Source organism: Ascidia mentula, chromosome 8 (genome assembly GCF_947561715.1).
Source record: "Ascidia mentula chromosome 8, kaAscMent1.1, whole genome shotgun sequence".
NCBI lineage: Eukaryota > Metazoa > Chordata > Ascidiacea > Phlebobranchia > Ascidiidae > Ascidia > Ascidia mentula.
In genome coordinates, this window is record NC_138573.1 from 11,520,892 (window position 1) to 11,544,603 (window position 23,712).

The 23,712-nt window shown below is 36.8% G+C and overlaps 8 protein-coding genes across 8 annotated transcripts; 2 read left to right on the forward strand and 6 right to left on the reverse strand.

Moving 5' to 3' along the window:
* Positions 1 to 81: 81 nt before the first annotated feature.
* Positions 82 to 2,289, reverse strand: LOC145910188 (DNA-(apurinic or apyrimidinic site) endonuclease 2-like). The gene is made up of 6 exons (XM_082997221.1): positions 2,051 to 2,289; positions 1,899 to 1,982; positions 1,648 to 1,837; positions 1,433 to 1,576; positions 1,114 to 1,183; positions 82 to 903 (listed from the first exon to the last, which is right to left on the reverse strand). Exons 1-6 carry the CDS (start codon positions 2,163 to 2,165, stop codon positions 82 to 84), a joined length of 1,425 nt encoding a protein of 474 aa, XP_082853347.1. The 5' UTR covers positions 2,166 to 2,289.
* Positions 2,205 to 3,952, reverse strand: LOC145910187 (putative methyltransferase-like protein 25). Its single transcript, XM_082997220.1, has 3 exons — positions 3,019 to 3,952; positions 2,821 to 2,953; positions 2,205 to 2,689 (listed from the first exon to the last, which is right to left on the reverse strand). The coding sequence occupies exons 1-3, from the start codon at positions 3,941 to 3,943 to the stop codon at positions 2,287 to 2,289; spliced, it is 1,461 nt and encodes a 486-aa protein (XP_082853346.1). The 5' UTR covers positions 3,944 to 3,952; the 3' UTR covers positions 2,205 to 2,286.
* A 671-nt stretch (positions 3,953 to 4,623) lies between these two features.
* On the reverse strand, positions 4,624 to 6,356 carry LOC145911951 (uncharacterized). Its single transcript, XM_082999380.1, has 5 exons — positions 5,628 to 6,356; positions 5,413 to 5,555; positions 5,161 to 5,315; positions 4,997 to 5,097; positions 4,624 to 4,866 (listed from the first exon to the last, which is right to left on the reverse strand). The coding sequence occupies exons 1-5, from the start codon at positions 6,354 to 6,356 to the stop codon at positions 4,624 to 4,626; spliced, it is 1,371 nt and encodes a 456-aa protein (XP_082855506.1).
* Positions 6,357 to 7,263: 907 nt separating this feature from the next.
* On the forward strand, positions 7,264 to 8,369 carry LOC145910248 (uncharacterized). The gene is made up of 3 exons (XM_082997305.1): positions 7,264 to 7,419; positions 7,700 to 7,837; positions 8,112 to 8,369. Exons 1-3 carry the CDS (start codon positions 7,310 to 7,312, stop codon positions 8,353 to 8,355), a joined length of 492 nt encoding a protein of 163 aa, XP_082853431.1. The 5' UTR covers positions 7,264 to 7,309; the 3' UTR covers positions 8,356 to 8,369.
* Positions 8,370 to 8,812: 443 nt separating this feature from the next.
* Positions 8,813 to 13,750, reverse strand: LOC145910247 (H(+)/Cl(-) exchange transporter 4-like). Its single transcript, XM_082997304.1, has 13 exons — positions 13,552 to 13,750; positions 13,208 to 13,465; positions 12,934 to 13,118; positions 12,702 to 12,827; positions 12,362 to 12,649; positions 12,050 to 12,298; positions 11,813 to 11,977; positions 11,622 to 11,744; positions 9,925 to 10,111; positions 9,654 to 9,863; positions 9,396 to 9,581; positions 9,110 to 9,335; positions 8,813 to 8,950 (listed from the first exon to the last, which is right to left on the reverse strand). The coding sequence occupies exons 1-13, from the start codon at positions 13,643 to 13,645 to the stop codon at positions 8,860 to 8,862; spliced, it is 2,388 nt and encodes a 795-aa protein (XP_082853430.1). The 5' UTR covers positions 13,646 to 13,750; the 3' UTR covers positions 8,813 to 8,859.
* Positions 13,751 to 15,213: 1,463 nt separating this feature from the next.
* On the forward strand, positions 15,214 to 16,341 carry LOC145911639 (PRELI domain-containing protein 1, mitochondrial-like). The gene is made up of 3 exons (XM_082999044.1): positions 15,214 to 15,351; positions 15,577 to 15,802; positions 15,900 to 16,341. The coding sequence occupies exons 1-3, from the start codon at positions 15,254 to 15,256 to the stop codon at positions 16,215 to 16,217; spliced, it is 642 nt and encodes a 213-aa protein (XP_082855170.1). The 5' UTR covers positions 15,214 to 15,253; the 3' UTR covers positions 16,218 to 16,341.
* Positions 16,342 to 18,642: 2,301 nt separating this feature from the next.
* LOC145910174 (palmitoyltransferase ZDHHC16-like) lies at positions 18,643 to 20,991 on the reverse strand. The gene is made up of 7 exons (XM_082997201.1): positions 20,666 to 20,991; positions 20,412 to 20,606; positions 20,212 to 20,329; positions 19,939 to 20,139; positions 19,780 to 19,882; positions 19,524 to 19,718; positions 18,643 to 19,388 (listed from the first exon to the last, which is right to left on the reverse strand). Exons 1-7 carry the CDS (start codon positions 20,837 to 20,839, stop codon positions 19,271 to 19,273), a joined length of 1,104 nt encoding a protein of 367 aa, XP_082853327.1. The 5' UTR covers positions 20,840 to 20,991; the 3' UTR covers positions 18,643 to 19,270.
* On the reverse strand, positions 20,877 to 22,700 carry LOC145910173 (N-sulfoglucosamine sulfohydrolase-like). The gene is made up of 2 exons (XM_082997200.1): positions 22,380 to 22,700; positions 20,877 to 22,272 (listed from the first exon to the last, which is right to left on the reverse strand). Exons 1-2 carry the CDS (start codon positions 22,669 to 22,671, stop codon positions 21,023 to 21,025), a joined length of 1,542 nt encoding a protein of 513 aa, XP_082853326.1. The 5' UTR covers positions 22,672 to 22,700; the 3' UTR covers positions 20,877 to 21,022.
* Between the last annotated feature and the right edge of the window lie 1,012 nt (positions 22,701 to 23,712).

Below are 23,712 nucleotides of genomic sequence, written 5' to 3' on the forward strand. Positions count from 1 at the left end.
TATATTAGTATGATAGCAAATGAAAGAACAAATGTAATATCAACGAACAATAAACAAATTAATTTTACAACACTCTTGTTGCTACTTCTTCCATTCAAAATGTTGGCAGTTTGCATCAGGGTTTGACCGTAAACCCTCTGGTCTACCACAGCAATAAAACTGCTTTCCTAAGTTTGGGCCTTTCTTTTTTACTGTTCGCAAAACACAGGGTTCCTGGTGTCTACGACACAACGGTGCAGGTCCAGGCCCCTTTAGCACACTTTTCCAGAATGCAGACATGTTTGCTGATGTATTTGGTACACCACTTTTAACGATGGCAATTGGCTCCATCTTTGCAGCAACAGCTTTCAAGTCATTATTGTTTGATTTAAAAAAATTTTTCATAGTGGTTTGTGAAGGCCCTTTCTTGTTCAATTTGGGAATTTTGCCCAAAGAATCTTGTATTTCTTTGTTCCCTGGCAAAATTTTTGAGCTTGGTTGTGTCTTGCTAAAATAAGATGATAGTTTTTGCTGCTTTCCCACAAATTCTTCTGAAAACTTTGAGCAAAGTGGAGGACATTCATTTGCGGGTAGAATTTTTGCCTCGAACTCAGCAATAACAGGACAATGATCTGAACCATGGAAGTCACTCATTATTTCACAAGCAACAGCTTTGTGAATGAAGTGTTTGTCAACCAAAACATAGTCAATTCTTGTTCCGTAGTTAGTCTGCCGGGCTCTGTTTGATGTGCACCAACATGTGAACATGTCCTGTTTATTGGGATAGAAATACCGAAAGGTGTCAACAAACATTCCACTATCAATGGGGGATTGTAATTCTTCTTTTTGTAGCATTGAGTAATCACCTCCACCAAAAAGAAAGGAATCCATCCAAGCCCTGGCTGGATTGTCATAAAATATGATCTGTACCAAACAAGAGAATCACTACAATTTGAACATATGATGTGCATTATAAAAGCACATATATTTTTTAAAAAAAACATGCCTACAGTGGAATCACTAACACACCATTAACATACAGTTGTTGATATTATAAGAATATACATTGTTTTTAGAGTTATCAATAAAAGTAAACAACACTTTAAAACATGCAATAGTGTTTATTGTACTTACTGGATCATGTGGATCACAGTGGTCAATTTGTCTGTGTGAAGTGTTAATGTCACCAACAATAACAACTGCACTGTACACAAAATTTAATTAAAAGCAATAAAGCATTGTAAAACTAGTGTTGTATTTCTAGTTGCATTCACATGGATGCCAGACTTGATGAATGTTATGGTTTTATTGGTGGACAAGTAATTTTACTGTCAATTTTATTGTTAATGTGCGGAGCAGCATTTTAGGCAGATAAAAAATAATGTATCTGTTCTCAAATTTTTATAAAGCTCAAAAGGACAAGTTGAGCCCTACATATCTTTAAAATGAATACCTGGTTTTACACAGAAGAGCTTTGCTACGCTCTTCCAAAAGTTTATAAAAGTCTAGTTTGAACTTTCGTCGATCCTCCTTCTCTGGATCAGCTCTTGGACAATAAACATTGATGATTGTTAATGTGTTATAAACCTCATTTTCTCTGTAACAAAATTTAACACAAATTATTCTTTCAGGAACCTTAAATTTGTGAAGAAATCTAAAGTTAAACACCTGAAACTATGTTGTGTAATTACTGCCCGACCTTCCTTGTCCAGCTCCTCTAAACGAGAGTTGGAAAATAATTCAGTCTGTCTTCCATAACTACCAATACTTCCTTTTCCAGCAGTAGTTTCAAATAAATTTGTAAGTCCAGTTTGTGCATGTGTCGGTGTGTAACTGTTTTTGCAATATGTTGCAACACCTACAAAGATTTAATTTAAAAAATGAAATGATTGTCAGTTCAAAAATTATGTTTATTTTACCAGAGTATCCTGTTTTGGTGAGTGAAAAACTGAAATACGAGTTGTAACCTTCAATTATTGCTATTTCACTTTCAAGTTGATCTCCTGAACAAATAAAACAAATTTGAGTACTATATTTTGTCAAGCACATTATGTTTACATATACAACATACTTGTAACTTTAGTCTCTTGCAAACAAATTATATCAGCAGCTAAAGAGTCCAGAACATCTTTTAATGGTTTGCCAGTGGATCGAATTCCATTTATATTCCAAGTTACAATTTTCATATTAGATATTTACATTGTTATTAATACAAGGTATGTAAGCTTAACCAAAATAAAAAAAAAAACTAGGGCAAAAGTGGCATGGTAAAATTTTAAAAAAATTGCTAAGAAAAAGTCATGAATTTCATCTCCAAGCTATCAACGCATAACAACGGGGTGATAACACAGGATCAAATATTTCATTTAAAACACAATAAGTAATTTCACAGCTTCTCATTTCCTCAAGTAAGTAAAGGTATCTGTCTAATACAATGATAGACTCTACAGCAGGTCCAAATAGGTGACGTATCATGCTAAATGCTATAATTTCCTTAAATCTACATTGGTATAACTGCAAGTACATTTCAATATCACTATCAGATAAAATATCATTTTCTAATTTCAATTTATGCAAACAACGGCGTACATAATCCAAAAAACTAAAAGATTTGGAAAAAACTTTTCCAATGCACACATCTTTGCTTTCACTTTTTAGTTGAAATTTTTCTTCAAGAATTACAGATAGAATTGCTCTATATAACAATGATCTGAAACAAAATTTAAATTGTTAGTTTACATCATGTTTGTTCACCAAGTAAAATTCTGTTCGATAATTTTTGAATTTTATAGGCCTACTATTTAATTGGTTTCTTTTATGGCTAACAGTAAATATACTCACCGTTCAGATTTTTCTTTTTGTACTTTTATGGCAATAGTGGCATTTCTTTCAAGAGACTTTAATCCAAGCATTCTTTTGTTTCTGCCCAGATGAAAGGACCTTTTCCTCAGAAACCCAGACAACGGAAATGAAACTAATAACAAAAATAAAATATGAATCATAATTTACTATGTGCCAATTGTGGCAGTTTGTCTGTACCATTTTCAGTGCTGGACTCAGTCATGTGATGATAACAACATCCAACTACACACATTCCTGTGATAGTTTTGTTTTTCACAAACATGGAAATTACTGTTGAACAAAGATCCCCACATGTGTGCAGTCCTGTTATGACACATTGACTTTCATCATCATCAATGTCAGAGTTTTCACATAGCAATTCATTGGGTTCTGTTGCTGGTGCCACATACGATGTAACTGTTTTAAGTTTCAGACTTTCATCATTAATTCTGTGTGAAGTTCTGATTCTTTGTTTTCCATTCAGATATTTTTTCCAATATGACAAATATTTAACTGCCCTTTTTGAAGCACTGCTTGTGTTCTCTGCATTACAGTCAATGGCTGTAACCTGCAAATTGTATTTAAGGGATAAGTGTGAACTTAAATAACCCTTGCCAGAACCAATATCAAGAATATGCTTGCATTTGCAATGTTCCGACATCATAAAGACAACAGCAGACATATTTTCAACTTCATGAGATTTTTTTTCAGACATATATTCTTTTGAATTAACCTGATTAAATGTGTTGTGTCCAGAATGGCCAGGTACATTAAGTTCATTTGTCAGTTCCTGACTGGATGTGAGGATATTTAGGGCTGAAAGTTGACAAGAACATGCTTCGTCAGTGTATGACTTTAAACAGTTAACAGCCCATATTTTGGTTGGTTCTTTTTTCTGGGGTTCTACTTGTTCACAAAGCGAACCACTTTCAACAATTGGTAATTTGTACAAATCATTTTCATCCTTTGCTAACAATTCACTTCTGCAATGATCACTAAGCAAAGTATTCCAGTGATTTTGGGTAAAGAAATCAACCATGTGCACATCACCAATATGTGAATATTTCTCAATGAAGTCTATTACTTTAAGTGCAGCATTTTGAACCTCAGCAATGCTTTTCATGTTTCTGAAAAGAAAAGACTGAGACAATAATTTGTAATCGTAAGTAATATTTAAGAGGTGTTGTTGTTGAAATAGGCTACTACCATAACCACAAACATATAAACTGTCTATAAACTCCTGAGGAAGTATATGTTACCCTGAGGAAGTCTCGCCAGATGGTAGACGAAACTTGGTTTTAATCAACATTTTCGAAACTTAAGTGCCAGAAGAGCAATTCCCATTAATCTATGCCTGGCAGCAAAAATAGCAGTATGTCTGTAAACTCATTTGTTCATTCGTCTGGTACAATAATTTTTTAGCACTCATTAGGAAAAACTACACCAATGCGCCATTTGTTTATTTTACATTTTAAGAGATGTAGGCTACATGGGTCACACTTTTCTTAGAACAACCGAAGCCGTGGCTCGAGTACTGCCGCCTCTTTCCTCACCTCGACGCACGTGCTTATAAACTACGTCACACACATTTGTTATTGACTATTCACAACATCGTCACCCCTATTTGAAGGTTACGGTTGAACGCACAACTATGCAAACGTTTTTAAGCAGTAAGGTAAATCACACAAGAATGACAAAAAAAACAGAGAAAAAGATCGACAGAAATTATATAATTTGAACAAAGGAACGAAGTACGAGCTTTTGGTAAAAAGTATTGTTGTTCAGTATTGGTGTGCTTCAGATTCAAACATCAACTATTCCCAAATTAATCTTCTGACCGTCGCTTAAACCAAGATCTCGGACGATTTTAACTTTCTTTTTGGATGCTTTCCTTTGATATTCGTCCGTTGTTTCAGCCAAAGCACCAAACGAATATTTTTGACGGTATGCAGGAAGCCCAGAAATCAAATGGATGAAAGTTTTCAAATGACGAATGTCATCGTCAAGACGAAATACTGCTCGATACGGCATGCTTCCCAACATTGCCTGGGAAATAGTAAGACAAAAAGTAAGTTTCTTGCAAAAAAAACAACCCTTACAAAACAGATATACGTTTTACTACATATCCTGATACAGAATAAAACGTGTTGATATACTTTTATACTGTGTACCATACCGTAAAAGTAACTTTTTCGCGTTTCCTCACTGAATAATATTTAGGCGTTTCGGCATATGTAATGTCATTTTCTGTGTAAGTAGGTGAAGATCTCTTAGTACCTGTTTTAACACATCAACGTTAACTAATGTTAAATGATCGCAGTCTTTTTTTACTTTGCCTACCGTATTTCATAGGAGTAGATGTTATTATGGTGTCTTCAAATACTTCTTCGTTCACTTGAGTTTCTATTGTGTCACTTGCAAAGCTTTGATCAACCACAGATGAAAGATTGCGGCCGGATTGATAACCACTGCTCATGCTCCAGTTGCTGCCAGGCCTAAGGCAATATAAACAAATGTAAAAACTTGAGCATATGCACTCATCAAATAGTACCATGCAATCATTAAATAAAGAATGTGTCTCAAAAGTTTTACTTGTGCATTGTATTGTTTTTGTTAACTTCTGTTTGATCTGCTCCGGTCAGCTGACGGAAGTCATCATCAGTTTGAATACTTTGATGCGAAAACAAAGTTGTCTCTCGCGACTTGACATCGTACTGTCCGAGTAATTTCCCCATCTACGGGCAAAGCAAAAAATATGTTAATTCCAAATTCATTCTGGATTACAAAGTAGAGTCAGGTAAACTTACATCGCTAGCTTCATGACATACTGTGAAAGGTGACATTTGTTTATATTCCATAAATAGAAAATCATCCGTAATTGTTGTGTTTTGTTTTTCCTTATTTTCAAACCATTGTATAGGATTGCCCATAACATCTTTTTTATGAGAGAGTAAGTATTTGTATTTGACCACCATTTGCTCATCGCCACTAAGTTGCCTTACGCTTTCTGATCCAAACTTATCTGTGATGGGAACCGATCCTAGATGTTTTTTAAATCCTACACTGTCATAGGTGTTTTTGGATGTTGCGAAGATTTTCTGCTCAAGCTCACCGATGTCATCGTAAGCTAGTTTCATATTAGATATGTCTGTCTGTTCCTTCATAGAAACATTCCACGTTCGTCTTAAAACTGGCTTCTCCTTCTCTGGTGCATTGCGGAATGCCACACCGAGAACTCGAGGAAAAATTGTTTCTTTTTGATCCATTTTAAACGGTATCGACACGTCTTTAAACGAACTAACACTCTCTTCAGGAGACAGAAACTTTAGCGATTCTCTTTTGTTCGGTTTGCCCTCCAACAAGTGATGTCTATGCATATTCTTTTCCCACACAATGCGATTGCCAAGGTTGTCTTCAATCTTACTCAAATAGTATTTATATTTTACTATAATCTTGCTGCGGTTCATCACATCATACTGCGAACGACAAGATCCAAGTGTCCAAACAGACCCATCAATAACAGCCAGAGCATCCATTTGGGCAACAAGCTTGTTATTTGCCAATAAAATTGTTTACAACGTTCGTAAAAACGCCTGCAAGAATGTTGACAACCGGATATTGCAGGCAGAACTACCGTCGTTCGTCCCGATTTGCAGACCGTAAAATGTAAAATGGCCGGGCTGAACGAAGGCTTTTGCCCGTAAATTGAGATCAAGGAGATAAAATACCAAAAGATTTAATCACGTTGTAAGAGAAACAGTTCGCAAGGTTTGCTAGTAACCCCCGCAGGGTAAACGTGTATTAACGTTGTACTGTATAATGTCGTAGTTAAACCAAACAACTCTGCATCGGACAAAAATCTTCTTGGCAAGGCATTTTTGCGGATCGAATGTTTATTCTATGAATTCCTCAATCGGATTAATCTCGGTAACGCTAAGAGCAGACGCTAGATAAGTTATTTGTCACAAACATCGAAATTCTGATGTTAACAAATCGAATCATTTTTGAACTGTAACCCAAGAATTAAGTTAAACTTTATCTCGCTAGAAAAATATTCCCGAAAGCAATAATGGTAAGTGTGGGCGTTGGCGATTTAGAAATTGGTGGTAATTTTTCTGCATTTACTTTGTGGCCGCATTTGCACATAGAAGCCTATATTGCACAACTTAACTTAGTTGCAGGTGAAGTGTGTTAACTTCAGTAAATTGGAAGCAAATTAGTGGTTGTTTTTCTGCTTTATGTGATACATAAAGACTGTGGAATAACGTGCCCCGCGGCTAAATAATTATAAACTAGACACGTATGGTTTCGACTGTTGTATTGTTTGTGCTTGGGCAAAAGTGAATGTGTGTTTGGCGCCAAAAAGTAAAATAGTTCCATCAGCCAGTTAAAGTCAAATTGTTTGAAACTGTATAATGTTTTTTAATTTGTTGCAAAGATGGAAAGGACACATAGTACAATTTCCTTTTCGGAACATTTCAGTGATTTAATGAGAGCAGTATCCTCCTCTGGAGTGGATACCAGAAAGGAAATAGTTATTTGCCGATTTGTGGAAGCATTACAAAACACATCATTAACCAAACAAGAACACAACTGGTGGTAAATGTTTTCGTTTTAACATTTCTTGTTTGTATATTGATCAAAGGCATTTGCCTTAATGTAGCAGAAAATAAAATTTATTTAAAACAAATAGGGTTCAGGTCTACCCTCCAAAAGTTGGCGAAGGTATTAGGATTGGCGCAAACAGAATACAAGTGATATTTGAAAACGCCTTTACTTAATATTCTGTTAATGGGGATTTATAGTCAGGCCAGTAACCATTTGTTGATATCAGACATAAAAAGGTATTTCACATTAGGCCTAGTTTTTTTGTTTGAAGGTGCTCTGTTTTGGAATGCATGGGATTCAGCTTGGACAGTCATGAATGGCCCACAGTGCAAGATTTTTTATTTGCACTTCTGAGAAGCCTCAATCGCAAGGAGATGTTTGTTGGCGACGACTTTTCTCGAATAGCAAGGTGACGCTTTAATTCATGCCTTACAAATATTCTAAGAACAATAACCAGATGCCTTAATATAATATACATTATTGCGCGCGGAATCCGTTTGTTTTATTGTAAAAATGGTGCCTCCGTGCCCGTTAATACTGACAGACAGTGATACAATTTCTTAAATCATCATAATAAAAATGAACCTGATTTACCACACACCCTTTTGTCGAATTTCTGCAGAGCGCATTTACCATTTTCCTTTAAGTCATTTTCCTATCATTAAGTGAAATTTACCTTGCAGAAGATACTTTGAGAGAGACTTGCAAAGTAGCACGATGGACAAACCGCTTTCATGTCGACTTGGATCTGCAGAAAGGCAGCATGCAAAGGCAGTATCAGCGACTATTTATTTTTGCCGTCAGTACTACTTGACTGGGAGGTGTCAACTTGGTTCTGATTGTGTATTGGAACACAGCTGCCACGTGTGCTTGAAAAAAACTGGTCGCCGATTTTGCCACACTATGCATGAGTGTAATTCTAGGTAATGAATACATTTTCCCTGGCTCTTGAATCAAAATGACAAATAATATTACCAGAAAACGGTACAATAGTAGCCTATACTTTTATCCAGCTGCAATTATTTCTATGCTCGCAGTGTTTTTGTCCAGCGTGAAATCCCATAATCCGTTATTATTTTTGTTACAAATTTTGTACAAAAATCCAAGTTATACGCATTCTTAGAAACTAATGACAAAGTTATATATTTCCGGCCCTCTAAGCTTCGCAGACTTGCAACTAAACACATTTTCAGGCAATGTCTTCCGAGTCCGATTGCTATACTCATCGAAACTAATACGAGCAAATGGAAATGTATACACTTGTTTCCCTTGCGTATTTCCACACAAGAGAAGCAACAATTCTGTAATTCTTTTCAATTGTTTAGAATGTTAATGAAAAACGTCTAAAACATATTACTCGCCACTGAATAATCCTTTTACACATATAACACAAAATATACAGAAACTGAAGTTGCTAGTATTCGTAGGCCATTACTTAAACAAAATATGATCAGGGTCTTCCCCACTCATCTCCGCAATATGACGAAGGATGTCTTTCTTCGTGATAATTCCAAGAAGTGTCCTGTACAAAACATCAATATCAGTATAGCAATAGCAATTTTTGTAAGCACGTTTGTCAAAATTGTTCTCGAAAAAGACATGGGGCATTTACATTTCACAGTTTTGGCAAACAAATTTGTTGGTAATCAACGTCACATTATTAACTGTACGATTTACATACCCGTTGTGTGTAACCAGGGCCTGTCTAATTCCGAGTTTCGAGAATATTTCCACGACAATTTCCATTGGAGTATGATCCGTAACGGTAATTGGACTTAAATCGACAATGTTAAACAATCTTATGGGAGTGGGATCGTGCTTGGACATTCCCGATAACGTTGGTGCATTCAGCGTGAAGAAAACTTTGCAATTGCGATCCATGCTTCGATTATGAGACGACGCATTGTCTAAAGAACATTTTATATTTTAAAGTTTATTCAAAAACAAGTGGGTCATGGTTTTTGTACCAAGTGCCAGAACAAGATCTTTTCTGTACAAATATCCGATCAAACGTTTGTTGTCGTTCGACGATACAACCGGAAACCCATTGAACTTTGTTGTTTTCACAAGATGATCCAACTCTCCCATGCTCATTTCCTGCGTAACTACAGTCAGGGGCCCTTCTCCACGTCTTGGTCGCATTACATCGTCAGCTTGTAAAGAATGTCATTAAATAAATTAAATATTTTACCAAAATAGATAAAAACTTGTTTGACGCGGTTTACCCAAAGTTGTGTATGTGAACTCTTCTTTGTTTTCTAAGAACGGGTATCCATTAAGTTTGATGTGCCCGTCGTATATTCCCTCGTGTCCAAATGCATCCCCGGCCCATTTACTGCACATTGTTGCAAGCATGAGGGGGGTGATGTACATCAGGCCACCCGTCAACTCAAACATTACAACCACAAGAGATACCGTCATTCGAGTAACTCCACCTGTGAAAAAGTCAAAATTCTTTCAACATACAGTAACAAATAGATATTTTAACTGGATTACCTAAAGTTGCCGCAGCTCCAACCATGGCATATAAACCGGGAGTTACGCAAGTATGGCCTTCATGACAACTGCTCTCCCACAAAGGACAGTGTGGAAACCTGTACACAAGTTGTTCAACTCCAATTCCAACTATTCTTCCCATGAGAGCGCCGACCCCCAGACTTGGTATGAAAAGTCCCGTTGGAATCTAAACATATCTCTCATATATATGTTTGTTGTTTAATACGTAATATCTGCAAGATACTTTTTAGTTTTAAAGAAACTAAGCTTCTGGCAGCAGTGTAATGGCTGATGAAGCCTCACAACGTCGGCAAAATAGAGCACGACTATTTGTTTATATTTTTATAATATGGATTGCAACAACAGAAATTCAATAGGGGAAAACCAGGAATACCCAGAATACCGGGATTGCCTCGGAAAAGCTGTTTTACGTCACAATTAGGTACTTTTAAAACACTTGTCTCCATCACAGGTTAACCGGAAGTTTAGAATTAAGCCATGTCTGCTTAGAAAATAATATTCGAAAAATTTTCTCAATTTGTATGTGCAAGTTTATATATCAACAACAGTAAATCAAAATACAGTAGTTGTTGGTTGATTGTTTATTCAACTACAGATTCATAGATTAGACCAGTGGTTCCCAAAGTGGGGCGCTGGAGACCAAATGGGCGATTGGGGGGCGCTAGGAAATAAATGACCGATTGGTGACAGGGCAAATTTTCTCTTATAGCGTAAGTCAGTGTTTCCCAACCGGTGGTACGCGTACCACTAGTAGTACGCGACCGCATTCCAGGTGGTACGTGAGCACCTTTCCGTAATTTGCGGGTATAGTTCGAATTTAAAAAATCGTAACTGATTTCAAAATTTTCGATAGTTCATCCCCTAGGTTACTTTCTAACACTCAATAAGGTGGTACATGACGAAATTGTTTTACCTCCAAGTGGTACGCAACCACAAAAAGGTTGGGAATCACTGGCCCAAATGATTCAGTCCAATCTTTGTATAATTTATGCTACTTCAAAAAGGGCTTTTCTCGTATGCTGAACTAGAAGTTATTGATTCTGACGTCACAACGAATTTTATGTATGTCACAATGTGTCATCAATCAAAACTAAAAAATCGCTACCGGTATTCGAAAATGAGGATTTTCAGTGGTATGGTTTACTTGTTTTTAACTAGAGTTTGGTATTGAAATATTAGAAATCAAACGAAATTGGTGTCATTCCACCAACCTCACCCATCGCATTATTTCACAAGTACATCATAGCAAAAAATGTCGAGAAGACAAAACGTTTTCAGTTTTAGGCAACATTTTCAGGTCAAAAAAGAAAAAACAGAGGCTGGATGTAATGATCAAATTTTGGCAACTAAATGATCTCCAAAGTTTAAAATTTATTGGTTGACCCGCAACTGGAAGGATCAAAACGGCAAGAGGCCACGCTACAATTCCATAAAGCTTGAGTTATATTTTATGCGCTAATGCCCCAATGCTGATATTGCGCCGACTTTGATTTCGGTTATTTGTGAAATAAACAAAAAAACGCCTGTTAAAACTTACTGTCCAAGGTATCCCCAGTCACGTCCGATGTTACCCCGGTACCCCGGGATTTAGGAATGTAGTTCATAATTTAAAAAAAATATTAGCAATTTTCAGGAAAACGAGTTATTCCCGGGTATCCCTGTAGCTTTTTAGGTACCTTTAGTCCGAATGTGAACACTGTAATAATGCATTTAAAGATAAAGCCAATGAAAAGTTGTCCAAGTGCTGTTTTTAATCCATCACCAACGGGAGCGTAGCGTATATAAGTTGCGTTGACACCCTGCAACAAAGTTTCATTTAACAACAACTAACCTTACAATATTACACCTTACTTAAGTTAATACTGACTTCTAACGTGTAATCGCACAAATTGTTTTTGACGTACGGACTGCATTCGCTGACCAACTCATATATCATTGAGCTTGCGTTAATCTTCGTGTATGGATTTGGGTAGGAGGCAACAGTGGTTATCAGAGTAACAACCATAACTTCAATAATAGGGTATTTTCCGAGCTGTACACAAAACCGTATACAGTGAAAACGCAAGTATTAATGACAAAAATTAACTGAAAATATCATCATTACCCTCGATTCCTTTCTGAACTTGCACCACGCCAAGTTTGCATGGATGAATGCAGCGCCATACAAGCCCCCCATAATTCCAAGCAGTGCAAAGGGTATTAATTCAAAAAGAAGCCACGGGCGTGTATAGGTCACATAAAACATGACAAAATGTGTGCTACCATATGGGTTTAACGACCGAAGGATAAATGCAGCAATTAGGGCGGCAAAAAATGAACGCCACAACGTTTTCATCGGAAAGTAGTAACTAACCTATGAAAGCAACACAATGTGTTGTTAAAGCATGGCCAGTCAAATATTTATTTTCATACCCACCTCTTCTAAGCTAAACAAAACTCCTCCAACAGGAACCCCGAATGCAACTGAAACACCAGCCGCTGCAGCAGCAGATAAAGCTTCTCGTTTCTTTGCTTCATTTTTTGCATACTTTGGAAAAAGGTTTGCAAAAACATTTCCGCAACACGCTGATATGTGGACAAGAGGACCTTCCTTTCCGAGGCTCAAGTTTGAAGCAACAGACAATGGTGCGGTAATAACTTTTATGAGTAACGTCCACTTCCCAAGATAACCACGAATAATAAATCCACTGAGAATGGTTTTTACCTATGTAAAATATATTTGTCATTGTGGTTGAACTTTTTGCAAAAATTGTCACCTCTGGAATTCCCGATCCACAAGCATACGGAGCAAACATTTTAACGAGAACTGCTGCCAAGGATGAGAAGAAAATTGCTATAACTATGTATGCAAGGTAGTTGAAAGCATACATACTTGGAACACTCTAAAAAATAAAACGCAATGTAGGGTTACGGATTAAATTGTGTATACCAGCGATAAAGTGGTGATTAAAAAATTATTTATCCTCAAAAAAAAATAAAAACACCTACCGAAGGACTAAATTCAAATATTTCTGCCCATGTTCTCCATTCACTGCAATTGCTTGCTGTAGCATCGGGGCTTAACGAATTCCAACAACAAGAAAGTTGGTTATACCAGAAACGCGTTGTGCATATTCCTATTTTGAGGTCAGTAAGCCATTTTGTCATAATGTCAATAATCCCCGCACACGTTCCTTCAAGCAAAGCATTTTTAGATATAACAACGCCCACATAGCTGCGACCATTTCCTAAAATTAAGAAAGCCTATCTGAAAACAACATACCAGCTGCAAGACCTATAAGCAAAACCAAAATCCAGCCAGAGCAGGCATCATGCCAACTTTTAACCCTGTCGAAACAAGAATCATCAACATGTTGGTGAATTTGCCTGTGTCGCAGTCTGTTGCGGGACATTTCCCGCAGCCAGTCAATAGTATGAAAATCTTCATAATTCCCAACATCGTCCATATCCTCATCCTGGTGGTAATTGTTACTACTTGTTGATGGAAATGTTTTTATATTTGGGGGTGGACTCGTCACAGCTAAAAAACAAGAAACGGTTTGGGTTTAAAAAAACAACGAAGGCTAATCATTATGATTCTCTAAAAAAGGATATTTTTTTACTTACATGTTTGCGTCCAAAATGTTCTTAGTGGCATTGTTTCCTCTTTGCCTAGTGAATTAAATGAAATATTCCGATTTGTTACTTCCAGTCCCGGCATTTTTGCGTCGTTGGCTTTATACAACGCCAAAATATAACTTCTCAAGAGAAAAATTTGTCAAAACGTTACCAACCAAAATGAACGATATCACAGCGCAACAGTTCTATATGCTTGTCCCTTGCAATCGGGCGTTCTAAACGTGTACTGAAGGACTGTCATAATGGAGGAAGCCGGAAAGTTACCCAATTAATAAATCGCAGTTCCCCAGACACACATACCAAGACACTTTCTATCATGCGGATATTTGTTAAATTGTGGCGAGGAAAAATTTCGCGATAGCATTTCTTCGAAAAGCAAAATGTCCTTTTTTCTAAAGGCCTAAAATACAAGTTATATCATGTACGCTACTGTTTTTTGCGTTCATGATGTGGTTCCGCTAGCCATGAAAAATCCACACTGTAGTGATTGTGTATTTTTTGTACATGTTTATCACAAACAGCATAAACGATTAATGATCGTGAGCAATGAAATCTTGTCAAGCCACTTGGAATCTTTTACCATAATATACTGAATGCTTTTACGGCCTGTTATTTATAGAAAACATAATTTAGTAATCCCATGACAGGACAGAAATGTACGTGGGGTCGTGCGCGAAAACTGTGGGGGGTGGGCCGTTGCGGCCGGTTTGGTAGATGCTAGGTTTTGTTTGGTAGACCTTATCCTATTTGAAATTAGGCTTTCATTTGAATTTTTTTCTTTATTTTGTTGAAATGCCTTTTCGTTAAAAATTTATGTAGTAGTTTCTTGTGTCTTATCCTGTACTGCTACCTTCGGTTACGGGTATTTTCTGGCAGATTTGCAGTTGATGCCCTGTGAAAAGTGAAACTAACGTTTAACTGCTGCTCTGCTTGTATTTTTGTTCGGTTTCGTGCAGGATTGTGGTCTGGTTAAGTGTGTTAGTCTAGATGTGTGCTTTTGATTCTAATCGCTACGATAACTCTGGTATTGTTTGTTGCTTTTGGAATATATACTGATGATGCCGTATAGGCGAAATATACATGTTCTAAAAACCAATATCTTGGTTGGATGATTTAGCAACAATCTAGGCCAGTCCTAGGAATCAGTGTTTTCAAAAATTTGCTTTTATCCCCAAACCAACCCAAGTTGTCAGTGGGAGATCCATGCTTATTCTAAACATTTCTTTTTCATGTTGGTATACTAACCATTATATTTGGCAGTGGGGGTGGGGAGCATGATCTGTTTTAAACATCAGGAACCTTATTGTGCAAAAGAGCCAAATCAAAGCTTGATAGTAAAGTACTTCATTTACCTTAAAGATATGTTGTTCAAATTATGTCATGGAAAAGTTAGTATTGGAAGTACCTCAAGTTGTACTAATAGGATTCTGAGTATGCTATAATATAGTGACATAGTAACCCTTATCAATACTTGCCCTGTTACCAACCGCACTGCTAACAAAAATCATCAAACTATAACAAGGATTAAGCAAGTTTAATTATTTGATTTTATACTGCTGACCAATTAAGGTACAAGAGACAAACTACTTTATCTTGACATTCTGTTGTCACACTTTGTTATCTTTCAACCATGTTTCCTGTTGCAGATGTTAACTTAAACTAAATTTTGTAAAATTAAGCAGCACCAGCAATGGATTCATCAAAATATGGATCTATTAGCAACTTCATAAGCAGTACATGGCAAACTGTTGTTTCTGGTTTTTGGATTAAATACCCAAATCAGTACAGGTAAGTCAACAGACAAAAACAAGTCTGGTTTGATAAACCATGCTGTTAAATATCATTGTGGGCAAGTGCATGTTGAACATCAATGTTTTATACAAATTATACATCCTAATTAAACAATCAAACAAAAAAACTTTAGTCCTACACTACAAACATAGTTTTATTGAATCATGTTTTATTTACCCATTTCCTCAATATTTTATGAACAAAAATGCATTTTTTTCACAGCAAACATGTCCTCACTGAAGATGTCTTGGAAAGAAAACTAACCACTGATGGAAAGTTATACACAAGAAGAATCTTGAGCAAAACTAACCCTCTACCAAAATGGGGTGGATGGGTATTTACTTCCAATCTTAAACAGTTGGTTCACATTGTTGAGGAATCCATTGTTGATCCTGTTTCCAGAACTATGAGGGTTTATACTTGGAATATTTCTTACACACAAATGATGGTAAGTTCTTGCTACAAAAATTGTAGTAAATTGGCTTTGGTGTCTTGGCAAAAGTGAAACACTATTAGGAAGTAACGTTTGTTGTAAATTGCTTTAGGATGTGCAAGAACGTTTGACAATCCATGAGCTAGAAACCACATCAACGCTCATCAAACGTGAAGGTTGGGTTGACTCCTCCTACAAAGGTTTCAGGAGGGTTTTGAGGCAGTTTGGTCTTTCCCGTTGGAGATCTAATGCCAAAAAAGCCCACCAAGGATACCTATATGCACTGCAGTTGCATATGAATGAGGATTTAAATGGAGGTTTTACAAAGGAAAACACAATTGAATCCATTAAACAAGCGAAGGAAAAAGCAAAACAAAAAGCAATAAACTTGGCATCAATAGCACAGAACTTTGCTACTGAAAAGTCATGACAAATTGTTGTTAATTCGTTTCATTTACCTTTAATTGTACTACTGCACGTACATCACATTCCAGCCTGATTCGTCTTCGTATTTAAATGTTTAAGGCTAGGCTTGAAAATACACGTGAATTGAAAAGTTACGACCCGCTAGGAATTTTTGCATATTGGACAAGCATGCAAAAGGACTGAAGTGTGTTTTTGGGTATGTGTGTAGTGGCGGGTGTCACTTTAAAGCAGGTGTTCTTAACCTTTTTGATAGAAGAGTTATACTGCAAGACAAACAGGATAGTTGTTCAAATATTGTCGTAGTTCTTTGGGTTTATCGCTGATTCGACCGAATAAATTCGGCAAGCCGAAGCTTCGGTACATCACTATTAGAAATGATCGAAGTCCCGAAATTTTGAATTCGCATAATATTTCATAGTGAGAACGCCCGGGACGAGCCCTTTAAATACCGCAGTTACAGTCGTTGAACCGCAGCTGAAAACGAGTGACCGTTTTTTAGTGAAACGGATCAGAATCCGCACCAGTTATTTGTAATATGATATAACCTAGGGATGTGCCAAAACAGAAAAGATTCGGATATAATCGTAAAAAAATCACACGCGTCGTTTATATATTCGAAATAACATCATAATTTTATACTGATGTCGTTATGTGGTAAATTTGCCATTGTTTGATTTTTGTGTATAAATCCTAACAACAATGCGCGATTCTCATCGACTCCACCAATAAACGTAGGAAGTCAATATTCAGACAGGGTCCGACACCTGCCTCAACCCGAACCCGGCAGTTTAAACGGAAACTGAACCTTTAAACTACGCGCGTCTTTGCGTTTACGTTGCATTTATCTGAACAGCCTAATAAGTCTCAATGACACCACAACACACAGTAAAATCGCACAAGCAAACTGCTGATTGAAGGCCGCATCTCTGTATTTCTATGGAAAAGACTTTCTTGGTTGGGAAATGCCCTTCTCGAACTCTGCCCTGCGTAACAGAGTAAAATTATGTGTAACAATGCAATGGGTAAATGGGCGCCAGTGTTTTGGTTGAATGAGCGCAGATGAACAGGCAGTTGCCAGGGCTATTTTCAGCGTGTTTGGGGCAGTTTTACTATGGTTTTCAGGGTTATTAGTCAGGCAGTAACTTGACACAGGGTGCTGTTGAACATGTAGCTGAAAAACTACCCAAACATTGAGGTAGATTTTGTGGAAAAATGAATCACAGAAAGTATGGTCAATTTGTGATTTTCTGTTTGTCCCGACCCTTGTCTAGGAATTCTGGTCAAAATTATAACTACTTTAACCGCTCCCCTGGGGACATTTTGACCCTCTGTTGGCCATTATTTTGGCCCAAAAAGCAGAAAAAGGTGTAGGTTTGTTTTGTGAAAAAATAAATCACAGAAAGCACCCTCCATTTGCCATTAAGTGAAGCCACCACCCTCCTCTACACAATTCATTAAGAATTGGATGTCTTGTAACTGTTTTGGGGTCCCCCAGTGCTGTTTGTACCCCCCCAAGGAATGACAATTTAGCAGTTAGCCTTTGCAAAGCCCCCAAAGGTGCTGTCTTAATGCATTTTTTTCTGTTCAGCAGTAGTAGTCCCCCTTCATGAGTCATCAGACCCGGCAGTTGTTTTTGGCAAACAAGAGAAACTGTAACCAGGCGCACGATGACAAATGACTTCTAAAACTTTTTAGGATTTAATTGTGAGATGCGGTCTGAATTCATTTTACGAAATTTTTGTCTTGTGGGTGGAAGCCAACATTTACCCCGTTTAAAAAGTTTTGTTTGATATTTCGGAACTGGAGGGTAAACAATGTACTTGGTCAGATATGGTCGCCCGTAAAAACCATATTTAGCCAAACAACGTCTATGTCTAGTGAATGCACCACAGCACATAAAAATATGTTTTGAAACGCTCTTTTGTGCTGTTTGTTTACGTCCGACATGACTACGAACGATTTTAAAATTCACGCAAGTGTCCAGCAATTACTATCTTAACTCGTGCGAGTACAAATAGTTGTCATGTTCATTGTTACATCACAGAAGTGAAACTACGGTTACAATCCAACCTCCTCGTGCCTACTTAACCTACGAAACTAAAATATTTTTGTTTCTGGAATTAGAAGAAAATCCCTGGACCTCCGTCGAAGCCTGAAACGTCGGCATCGAACCCAGGTTGAGAACCACTGCTATAAGGCATTCGAAAGATTATAAATTTCAAAAAAAGATCAGGGAATACAAACGAAACATTAAAATGAATTATCAACTATACAGTTCGTTACTATATTTTCGAGGTTTTTATTCAGGTAATAATCAAGTTTTCCAAGCTAACCGTTAGAAAACGAATATCTGTGAAAATTTAGTATGCTTGCTACCTGAATACTGGTAATAAAAGAAGACTTACAACGCTTTTGAAGACAGTGCGCAATAAGCAAAAAACCGTTTAATTTCAAAGCTGATTACGGAGCTTTATTTTGAGAAAGGCAAATACTATTTGCAATTCTCAAAATACGAGTACTTTAGGGAATAGTATTTTTGTAGAAAGTGTTCAGACCTTTATTGAAGGATGGGAATGACATCAGAGCAGAAACAAATCTGGACTCTTGTCTATAGTTTTGTCGGCGGAAGAAAACGTTTTAACATAAATACACTTCGCAATTTTTAAAAAGGTACGTTGACATGCTGTTATATATAGGTACCGTAATAAAGGTGCAGAGGCTATGAAAAAATGACTGACAAGATTCGTCAAGATTGTCAGTACGTTGAAATCTGTGACGCATGAATAAAACTGTCCAAGAATAAAATTAGGCAATTAACGAAATACGACGTTTAATTTTGACACTTTTCCAAATCTTTCAGAAAGCGTTTTTGTCATTTTAACACTGATTCATGTTGTGGCAGCTGTACAAAACATTCACAAACGCACATGCACTGAAAACGTTTTGCTAGGACATAAAATCAACCTAAAACATATCAAACTACCAAATCAAACTTCCAAATCAAATGGTGATGTTTTCATGTGTACTGGCCTCATATGCGAGTATAGCATTGCCACACTAAACACAAAATTTTGTGCTACACTTGTTACCGTTTGGCAGATTTGTCATTTTCCATACCACGCCATCTTCTTCCGGTTTGTGCGCAGATGGCAAAAGCACTCGAAATGCGAATGACCTGGGATTAACCAAATATTTTAAAGTCTGTTAAAAAAAATTAGAAAACAAAATTTAGGAGCACCACATGCAGTAAAAAAACCTAACCCTAAGTCATCCATAAAACCTGACACAATTTAAAAAATTGTGGACTTACCTCCAACTGCTAAAACCCAGTAGCTTTTTCCAGTTCTGTAAATAACCAAAATTGTAGGGGTTGGAAAACCTTAAATGTAATTTGTTTAATCTTGACCGTTCTCTGTCATTTATCAATTTTTCCACACTGGTTTCACCCCAACTGATCAATAACATGTGCCATGCTGTGAGGCAACCCAAGGCAACAGTCACTGCACTAAAAGACAAATAGATCATTTTTTTACAAAAGAAGTCTTAGTTATTTATTAACTATGTACCTGCACAAAATCCACAGAAATACTGTGCTACTGTTAAAAAAACGATCTTTTGTTGCACATATGTTTGCATTTAAAGCATGACGCATTTTAACTGATTCAAAACCTAGAAAAACTTCAATTTAATAAAAGGTCAATTTTTACATGTAAAATTATCAATACCTTCTTCACTGCTATTTGTGGTATATCCAAAAAATGAATAAACAGAAATTTGCATATTGGACATTTTATCATAAAATCTAAAGCAATCTCTAAACAAAGCCCAACTTGATAGAGAGACATACACTGTTCCAAGTATCATAAATATACAAAAACATATAAAGTAGCGATGATTGAAATGGCCAACACAATTGTTCAGCCAAGCTAAAAAATAATTAACATTTTTTATTACATTTTTACTTGTGTTGCAAAGTCACAGAAAAATCTTTTACTTACGACAATGATGATCCATTTTTAGGCGACATTTTTTACATACAGAGCAGTGATGTGTTCTAGCTGGTTTCGGGGCAATACACTTTTTACATATTGATGTAACAGGAATATTGCAAGAACTCTACAAATAACATTGATTTAAATATGCCAACTAGCATCACAAACAAAAACAGAAAAATTATTTCCATAAAGTTAAGACTTACACTTGGTGGAGTTCCTGGGTCTGTTGTTACTCCCTTGTAATAATTAAACACGATCATAACAAGCAAATAATGTCCATACGTAAGATGTAGACATGCATACACCTGAGATCGTGTTTCAAACACAAAAGGAAGCACATTCATGTAAAAAATTACAACAACTGAGGTAACCAAAGCAATCACCAGAGTAACAAAAGCCTGCAAAACAAAACTAGTTTAAATCTAACTTTGGAAATTGTTTCATTTGTGTTACTTACCACCCCAAACCAGCGCACTGCAAAGTCTACAAAGCAAAATATAGGCTCAAAAAGAGTTTCAGTTGTTGAATCGAAGCTGTTGTATGTCAAAGACTTGAGACATAACCTCAGATGCTTTACATGATTCTTGACGTGTGTTAAAGAATCACAGCATCTTAAGTAAAACTTTGGCATGGTTGTAAAAACATTCTTATTATCTGGAAAAAAAAGTTATTTTCGAAGCACCATTATCATAAACCATACACAAAGTATTTTAAAGAACATATGAAATCAGCGACACAAAATAGATACCTGTATAATACTGAAAAATATGACATATTGCACAATGACTCATATAATCTGTGATTTCTAGCAATTCTACAGTTCATTATAGAGAGGCATACACACTGGCCTACTGCTGTAAGCACCGGCATCTTCTAAAACGCCTCCTGGGGCACACCTCCATGGGTCCCAGGTTGCATCTTGCCATAACTTTAACTTTTCAAGCAAAGCAGATTTTATGTTTGAATAGAATGGATCTTGTGCTAAATTGAATTCCTGCAGTTGGTCGTTGGATAAGTTATATAACTCCACTGGAGCTCTGTAATAATATTCTTTCAGGCTCTTAAACCAATGTGTCTTCTTACCAGCTAATGTTCGGTTTAAAATATCTTGAAAAGCTGGGGAAATGTAAAAATCTTGGTCAATAGGAAAAGGCATGAGAAAATTCAGGTTTTGAATTAAAGTAAAATTATCAACACGTATTGATCTCATTGGGTAGTACATGGTCACTTCATGAAGACTATGACTTCCATAAACTGTGTTGGTATATACTTCTTTTAACAGTGAATTTCCGGTTAACTTGACTTCTCTGCCAAACAGTTTATACTGTGGATATGACAACCCATACCAGTCAAGCACAGTTGGAGTAATATCCAATAAAGAAACAAAACTATCAACAATTTTTCCCCAGGTGTCCTTTCTATCAGGTAAAGATAGCAAAAAAGGTTCAGCTGTGCCTGATGAATAAAGATTTGTCCGTCCATTGAGAAAAGGAATGCCATTATCTGATGTAAAAATTACCATAGTATTGTTCAGATATCCTGCATGTAGTAACTCGTCAATTATTAAACCAACTCCTTGGTCTAGCCTTGAGATTGTAGTGTACTGAGCAGTCAAATCTGTACGGGCAGCCTCTGTGTCTTGCACAAAAGGTGGAACAATTACATCTTTGGTAGTATAATACTCTGGAGTCCAATCAACTATTTTTCCCATATTGGGTTCACCATTGCCAAATTTTTCACAAAACACCCCATATTCTGGGTGTGTGTGGCCACATCTATGAGGATCATGGAAACCAATGTAAAGAAAAAATGGTTTATCACTTGGTTGGCTGTGCAAAAATTTTCGAGTCAGCTCTTTCATGTGTGTTATGTTTCGACCAACTTGAAGAATAGAGTTGTTTTCCTCAGTCTCTGCAAAATCAAATGGATAAACATCCAATGGAGCAACATGTTTTTTTCCAATTATGCCAGTGCATACACCGCCGGATTGCAAAAGCAAAGGCAAACTTTTAACATCATCGAATGACTGAAAATGGTGGTAACCATTATGCAAACCATACATTCCTAAAAAACAAAAAGTATATATGGAAATATACAATGATTGGAAAAGAACTCACGAGGTATAAACATTATAAGCAGAGAACAAATTGGGATTGTAAATCATTTCTCACCATTTTGATGTTCAGGAAGTCCGGTCAAAATTGTGGAACGACTTGGAGAGCAACTGCTGACAGTTGTGAAAGCATTCGCGTATTTCAGACTACGGTCAGCCAGTTTAGAAATATGCGGTGTTCGAATAACATGATTATTGTAACTATTAAGCTCAAACCCAAGATCGTCGGCTACAAGCACCAGTACATTCGACGTTTTTCCGATGATTTGTTTATCAGTCGAGCAACTAACCACACAGAAGAAATATAAGGTGGACACCAGCCACAAACGCAATACAACAGTCATCAGCATACTCGCAAAAAATTTGAAGCTCTGTCTGTAAAAGCGGGTAATTGTTAGAGCCTGATGAATGCTCCTAAACCCCACCTGGCGGCCGACATGTCTCACACACACTTTCCGTCCGGTTCTCTATAAATAAACACCCATAGTAGGCATTGAGTCTACCTACGCATCGTAGGCACTGTGGCTAGGCATTGTAGACATTACATACATAATAGCCATTGAATACTTAATCACGTGATATGGCAATTAAAGCATGGTGGAAATTTCATGATACCGACGTTGCGATTGCTGTACTACAATCATTTTAAATGTAAAATGCAGGCGAGTCGGCAAAATGGTACGGCGAAGTGCTTCTAGTCTCAACAATTTGGCTTCTTCTACAAACCAAAACTATTACTTGCTTATCGGGCAATTAACCGATAGGCTGTCACAGGAATTCCTTGAAACACACTACGTTTGCGTCATCATGGAATTTGACAGCATTGATAACCAAACATTTTTTCAAATTGGTGCCCCCACGACCCGAGAAAGCAAAAATAGGTGGAAAACTCTGTGTTTTGACAACACCCAAAGTGAGTCAGAACGACGTGCAACAACCAATCCCATCATGTGGCCTACAAGCAATCGCCTTCAGTGCACCGAAGGTCATTCTGATCAAAAACCTTCTGATTTATCGTCACTTAGATCCGGGATCAATCCTGATCGGGGTTTATGAATTCCACCCTAAGTGGCGATAAAAACAGACTGAGACGTTACGCGTTGTTTGTTACGTTTTATTGTTAATATTTGTGCGACTGTTATTTATGAATTAAACTGACAGATGGACTTTGGGTTAGAGTGTAGCCTTTTATCAGGAGTCAGATATACGGCAGTGTTCTTATTTTGTGTAGACGTTTTAAATAACGCCCTACAAATCTGTGGAAACCTTGGATTTAAGTAATTAATTTGTTGAAAAAAATAATGCAAGTTGATTGCATCATAGACTACTGTTTTAGTATTCTATGATTGCATATTAACTCAGAATATGTTTAAATGTATCGCAGAAAATCC

What these genes read in the sequence shown, in the direction of transcription:
- LOC145910188 (XM_082997221.1), bottom strand. Translation starts at nt 2,165, where the DNA reads ATGAAAATTGTAACTTGGAATATAAATGGAATTCGATCCACTGGCAAA. An exon ending in GCAAGAGACTAAAGTTACAA is followed by an intron (nt 1,983 to 2,050) that starts GTATGTTGTATA and finishes TTATTTGTTCAG; the next exon opens with GAGATCAACTTGAAAGTGAA. An exon ending in CACCAAAACAGGATACTCTG is followed by an intron (nt 1,838 to 1,898) that starts GTAAAATAAACA and finishes AAATCTTTGTAG; the next exon opens with GTGTTGCAACATATTGCAAA.
- LOC145910187 (XM_082997220.1), bottom strand. Translation starts at nt 3,943, where the DNA reads ATGAAAAGCATTGCTGAGGTTCAAAATGCTGCACTTAAAGTAATAGAC. An exon ending in TGAGTCCAGCACTGAAAATG is followed by an intron (nt 2,954 to 3,018) that starts GTACAGACAAAC and finishes TTTTGTTATTAG; the next exon opens with TTTCATTTCCGTTGTCTGGG. An exon ending in CAAAAAGAAAAATCTGAACG is followed by an intron (nt 2,690 to 2,820) that starts GTGAGTATATTT and finishes ATTTTGTTTCAG; the next exon opens with ATCATTGTTATATAGAGCAA.
- LOC145911951 (XM_082999380.1), bottom strand. Translation starts at nt 6,356, where the DNA reads ATGGATGCTCTGGCTGTTATTGATGGGTCTGTTTGGACACTTGGATCT. An exon ending in ATCTACTCCTATGAAATACG is followed by an intron (nt 5,098 to 5,160) that starts GTAGGCAAAGTA and finishes GTGTTAAAACAG; the next exon opens with GTACTAAGAGATCTTCACCT. An exon ending in GCGAAAAAGTTACTTTTACG is followed by an intron (nt 4,867 to 4,996) that starts GTATGGTACACA and finishes ACTATTTCCCAG; the next exon opens with GCAATGTTGGGAAGCATGCC.
- LOC145910248 (XM_082997305.1), top strand. Translation starts at nt 7,310, where the DNA reads ATGAGAGCAGTATCCTCCTCTGGAGTGGATACCAGAAAGGAAATAGTT. An exon ending in AAACAAGAACACAACTGGTG is followed by an intron (nt 7,420 to 7,699) that starts GTAAATGTTTTC and finishes TTTTGTTTGAAG; the next exon opens with GTGCTCTGTTTTGGAATGCA. An exon ending in GACTTTTCTCGAATAGCAAG is followed by an intron (nt 7,838 to 8,111) that starts GTGACGCTTTAA and finishes TTTACCTTGCAG; the next exon opens with AAGATACTTTGAGAGAGACT.
- LOC145910247 (XM_082997304.1), bottom strand. Translation starts at nt 13,645, where the DNA reads ATGCCGGGACTGGAAGTAACAAATCGGAATATTTCATTTAATTCACTA. An exon ending in TATTTGAATTTAGTCCTTCG is followed by an intron (nt 12,828 to 12,933) that starts GTAGGTGTTTTT and finishes TTTATTTTTTAG; the next exon opens with AGTGTTCCAAGTATGTATGC. An exon ending in AGATCTTGTTCTGGCACTTG is followed by an intron (nt 9,336 to 9,395) that starts GTACAAAAACCA and finishes AATGTTCTTTAG; the next exon opens with ACAATGCGTCGTCTCATAAT.
- LOC145911639 (XM_082999044.1), top strand. Translation starts at nt 15,254, where the DNA reads ATGGATTCATCAAAATATGGATCTATTAGCAACTTCATAAGCAGTACA. An exon ending in AAATACCCAAATCAGTACAG is followed by an intron (nt 15,352 to 15,576) that starts GTAAGTCAACAG and finishes TTTTTTTCACAG; the next exon opens with CAAACATGTCCTCACTGAAG. An exon ending in TTTCTTACACACAAATGATG is followed by an intron (nt 15,803 to 15,899) that starts GTAAGTTCTTGC and finishes AAATTGCTTTAG; the next exon opens with GATGTGCAAGAACGTTTGAC.
- LOC145910174 (XM_082997201.1), bottom strand. Translation starts at nt 20,839, where the DNA reads ATGCCAAAGTTTTACTTAAGATGCTGTGATTCTTTAACACACGTCAAG. An exon ending in CAGTGCGCTGGTTTGGGGTG is followed by an intron (nt 20,607 to 20,665) that starts GTAAGTAACACA and finishes TTTGTTTTGCAG; the next exon opens with GCTTTTGTTACTCTGGTGAT. An exon ending in ACCCAGGAACTCCACCAAGT is followed by an intron (nt 20,330 to 20,411) that starts GTAAGTCTTAAC and finishes TGTTATTTGTAG; the next exon opens with AGTTCTTGCAATATTCCTGT.
- LOC145910173 (XM_082997200.1), bottom strand. Translation starts at nt 22,671, where the DNA reads ATGCTGATGACTGTTGTATTGCGTTTGTGGCTGGTGTCCACCTTATAT. An exon ending in ACTTCCTGAACATCAAAATG is followed by an intron (nt 22,273 to 22,379) that starts GTGAGAAATGAT and finishes TTTGTTTTTTAG; the next exon opens with GAATGTATGGTTTGCATAAT.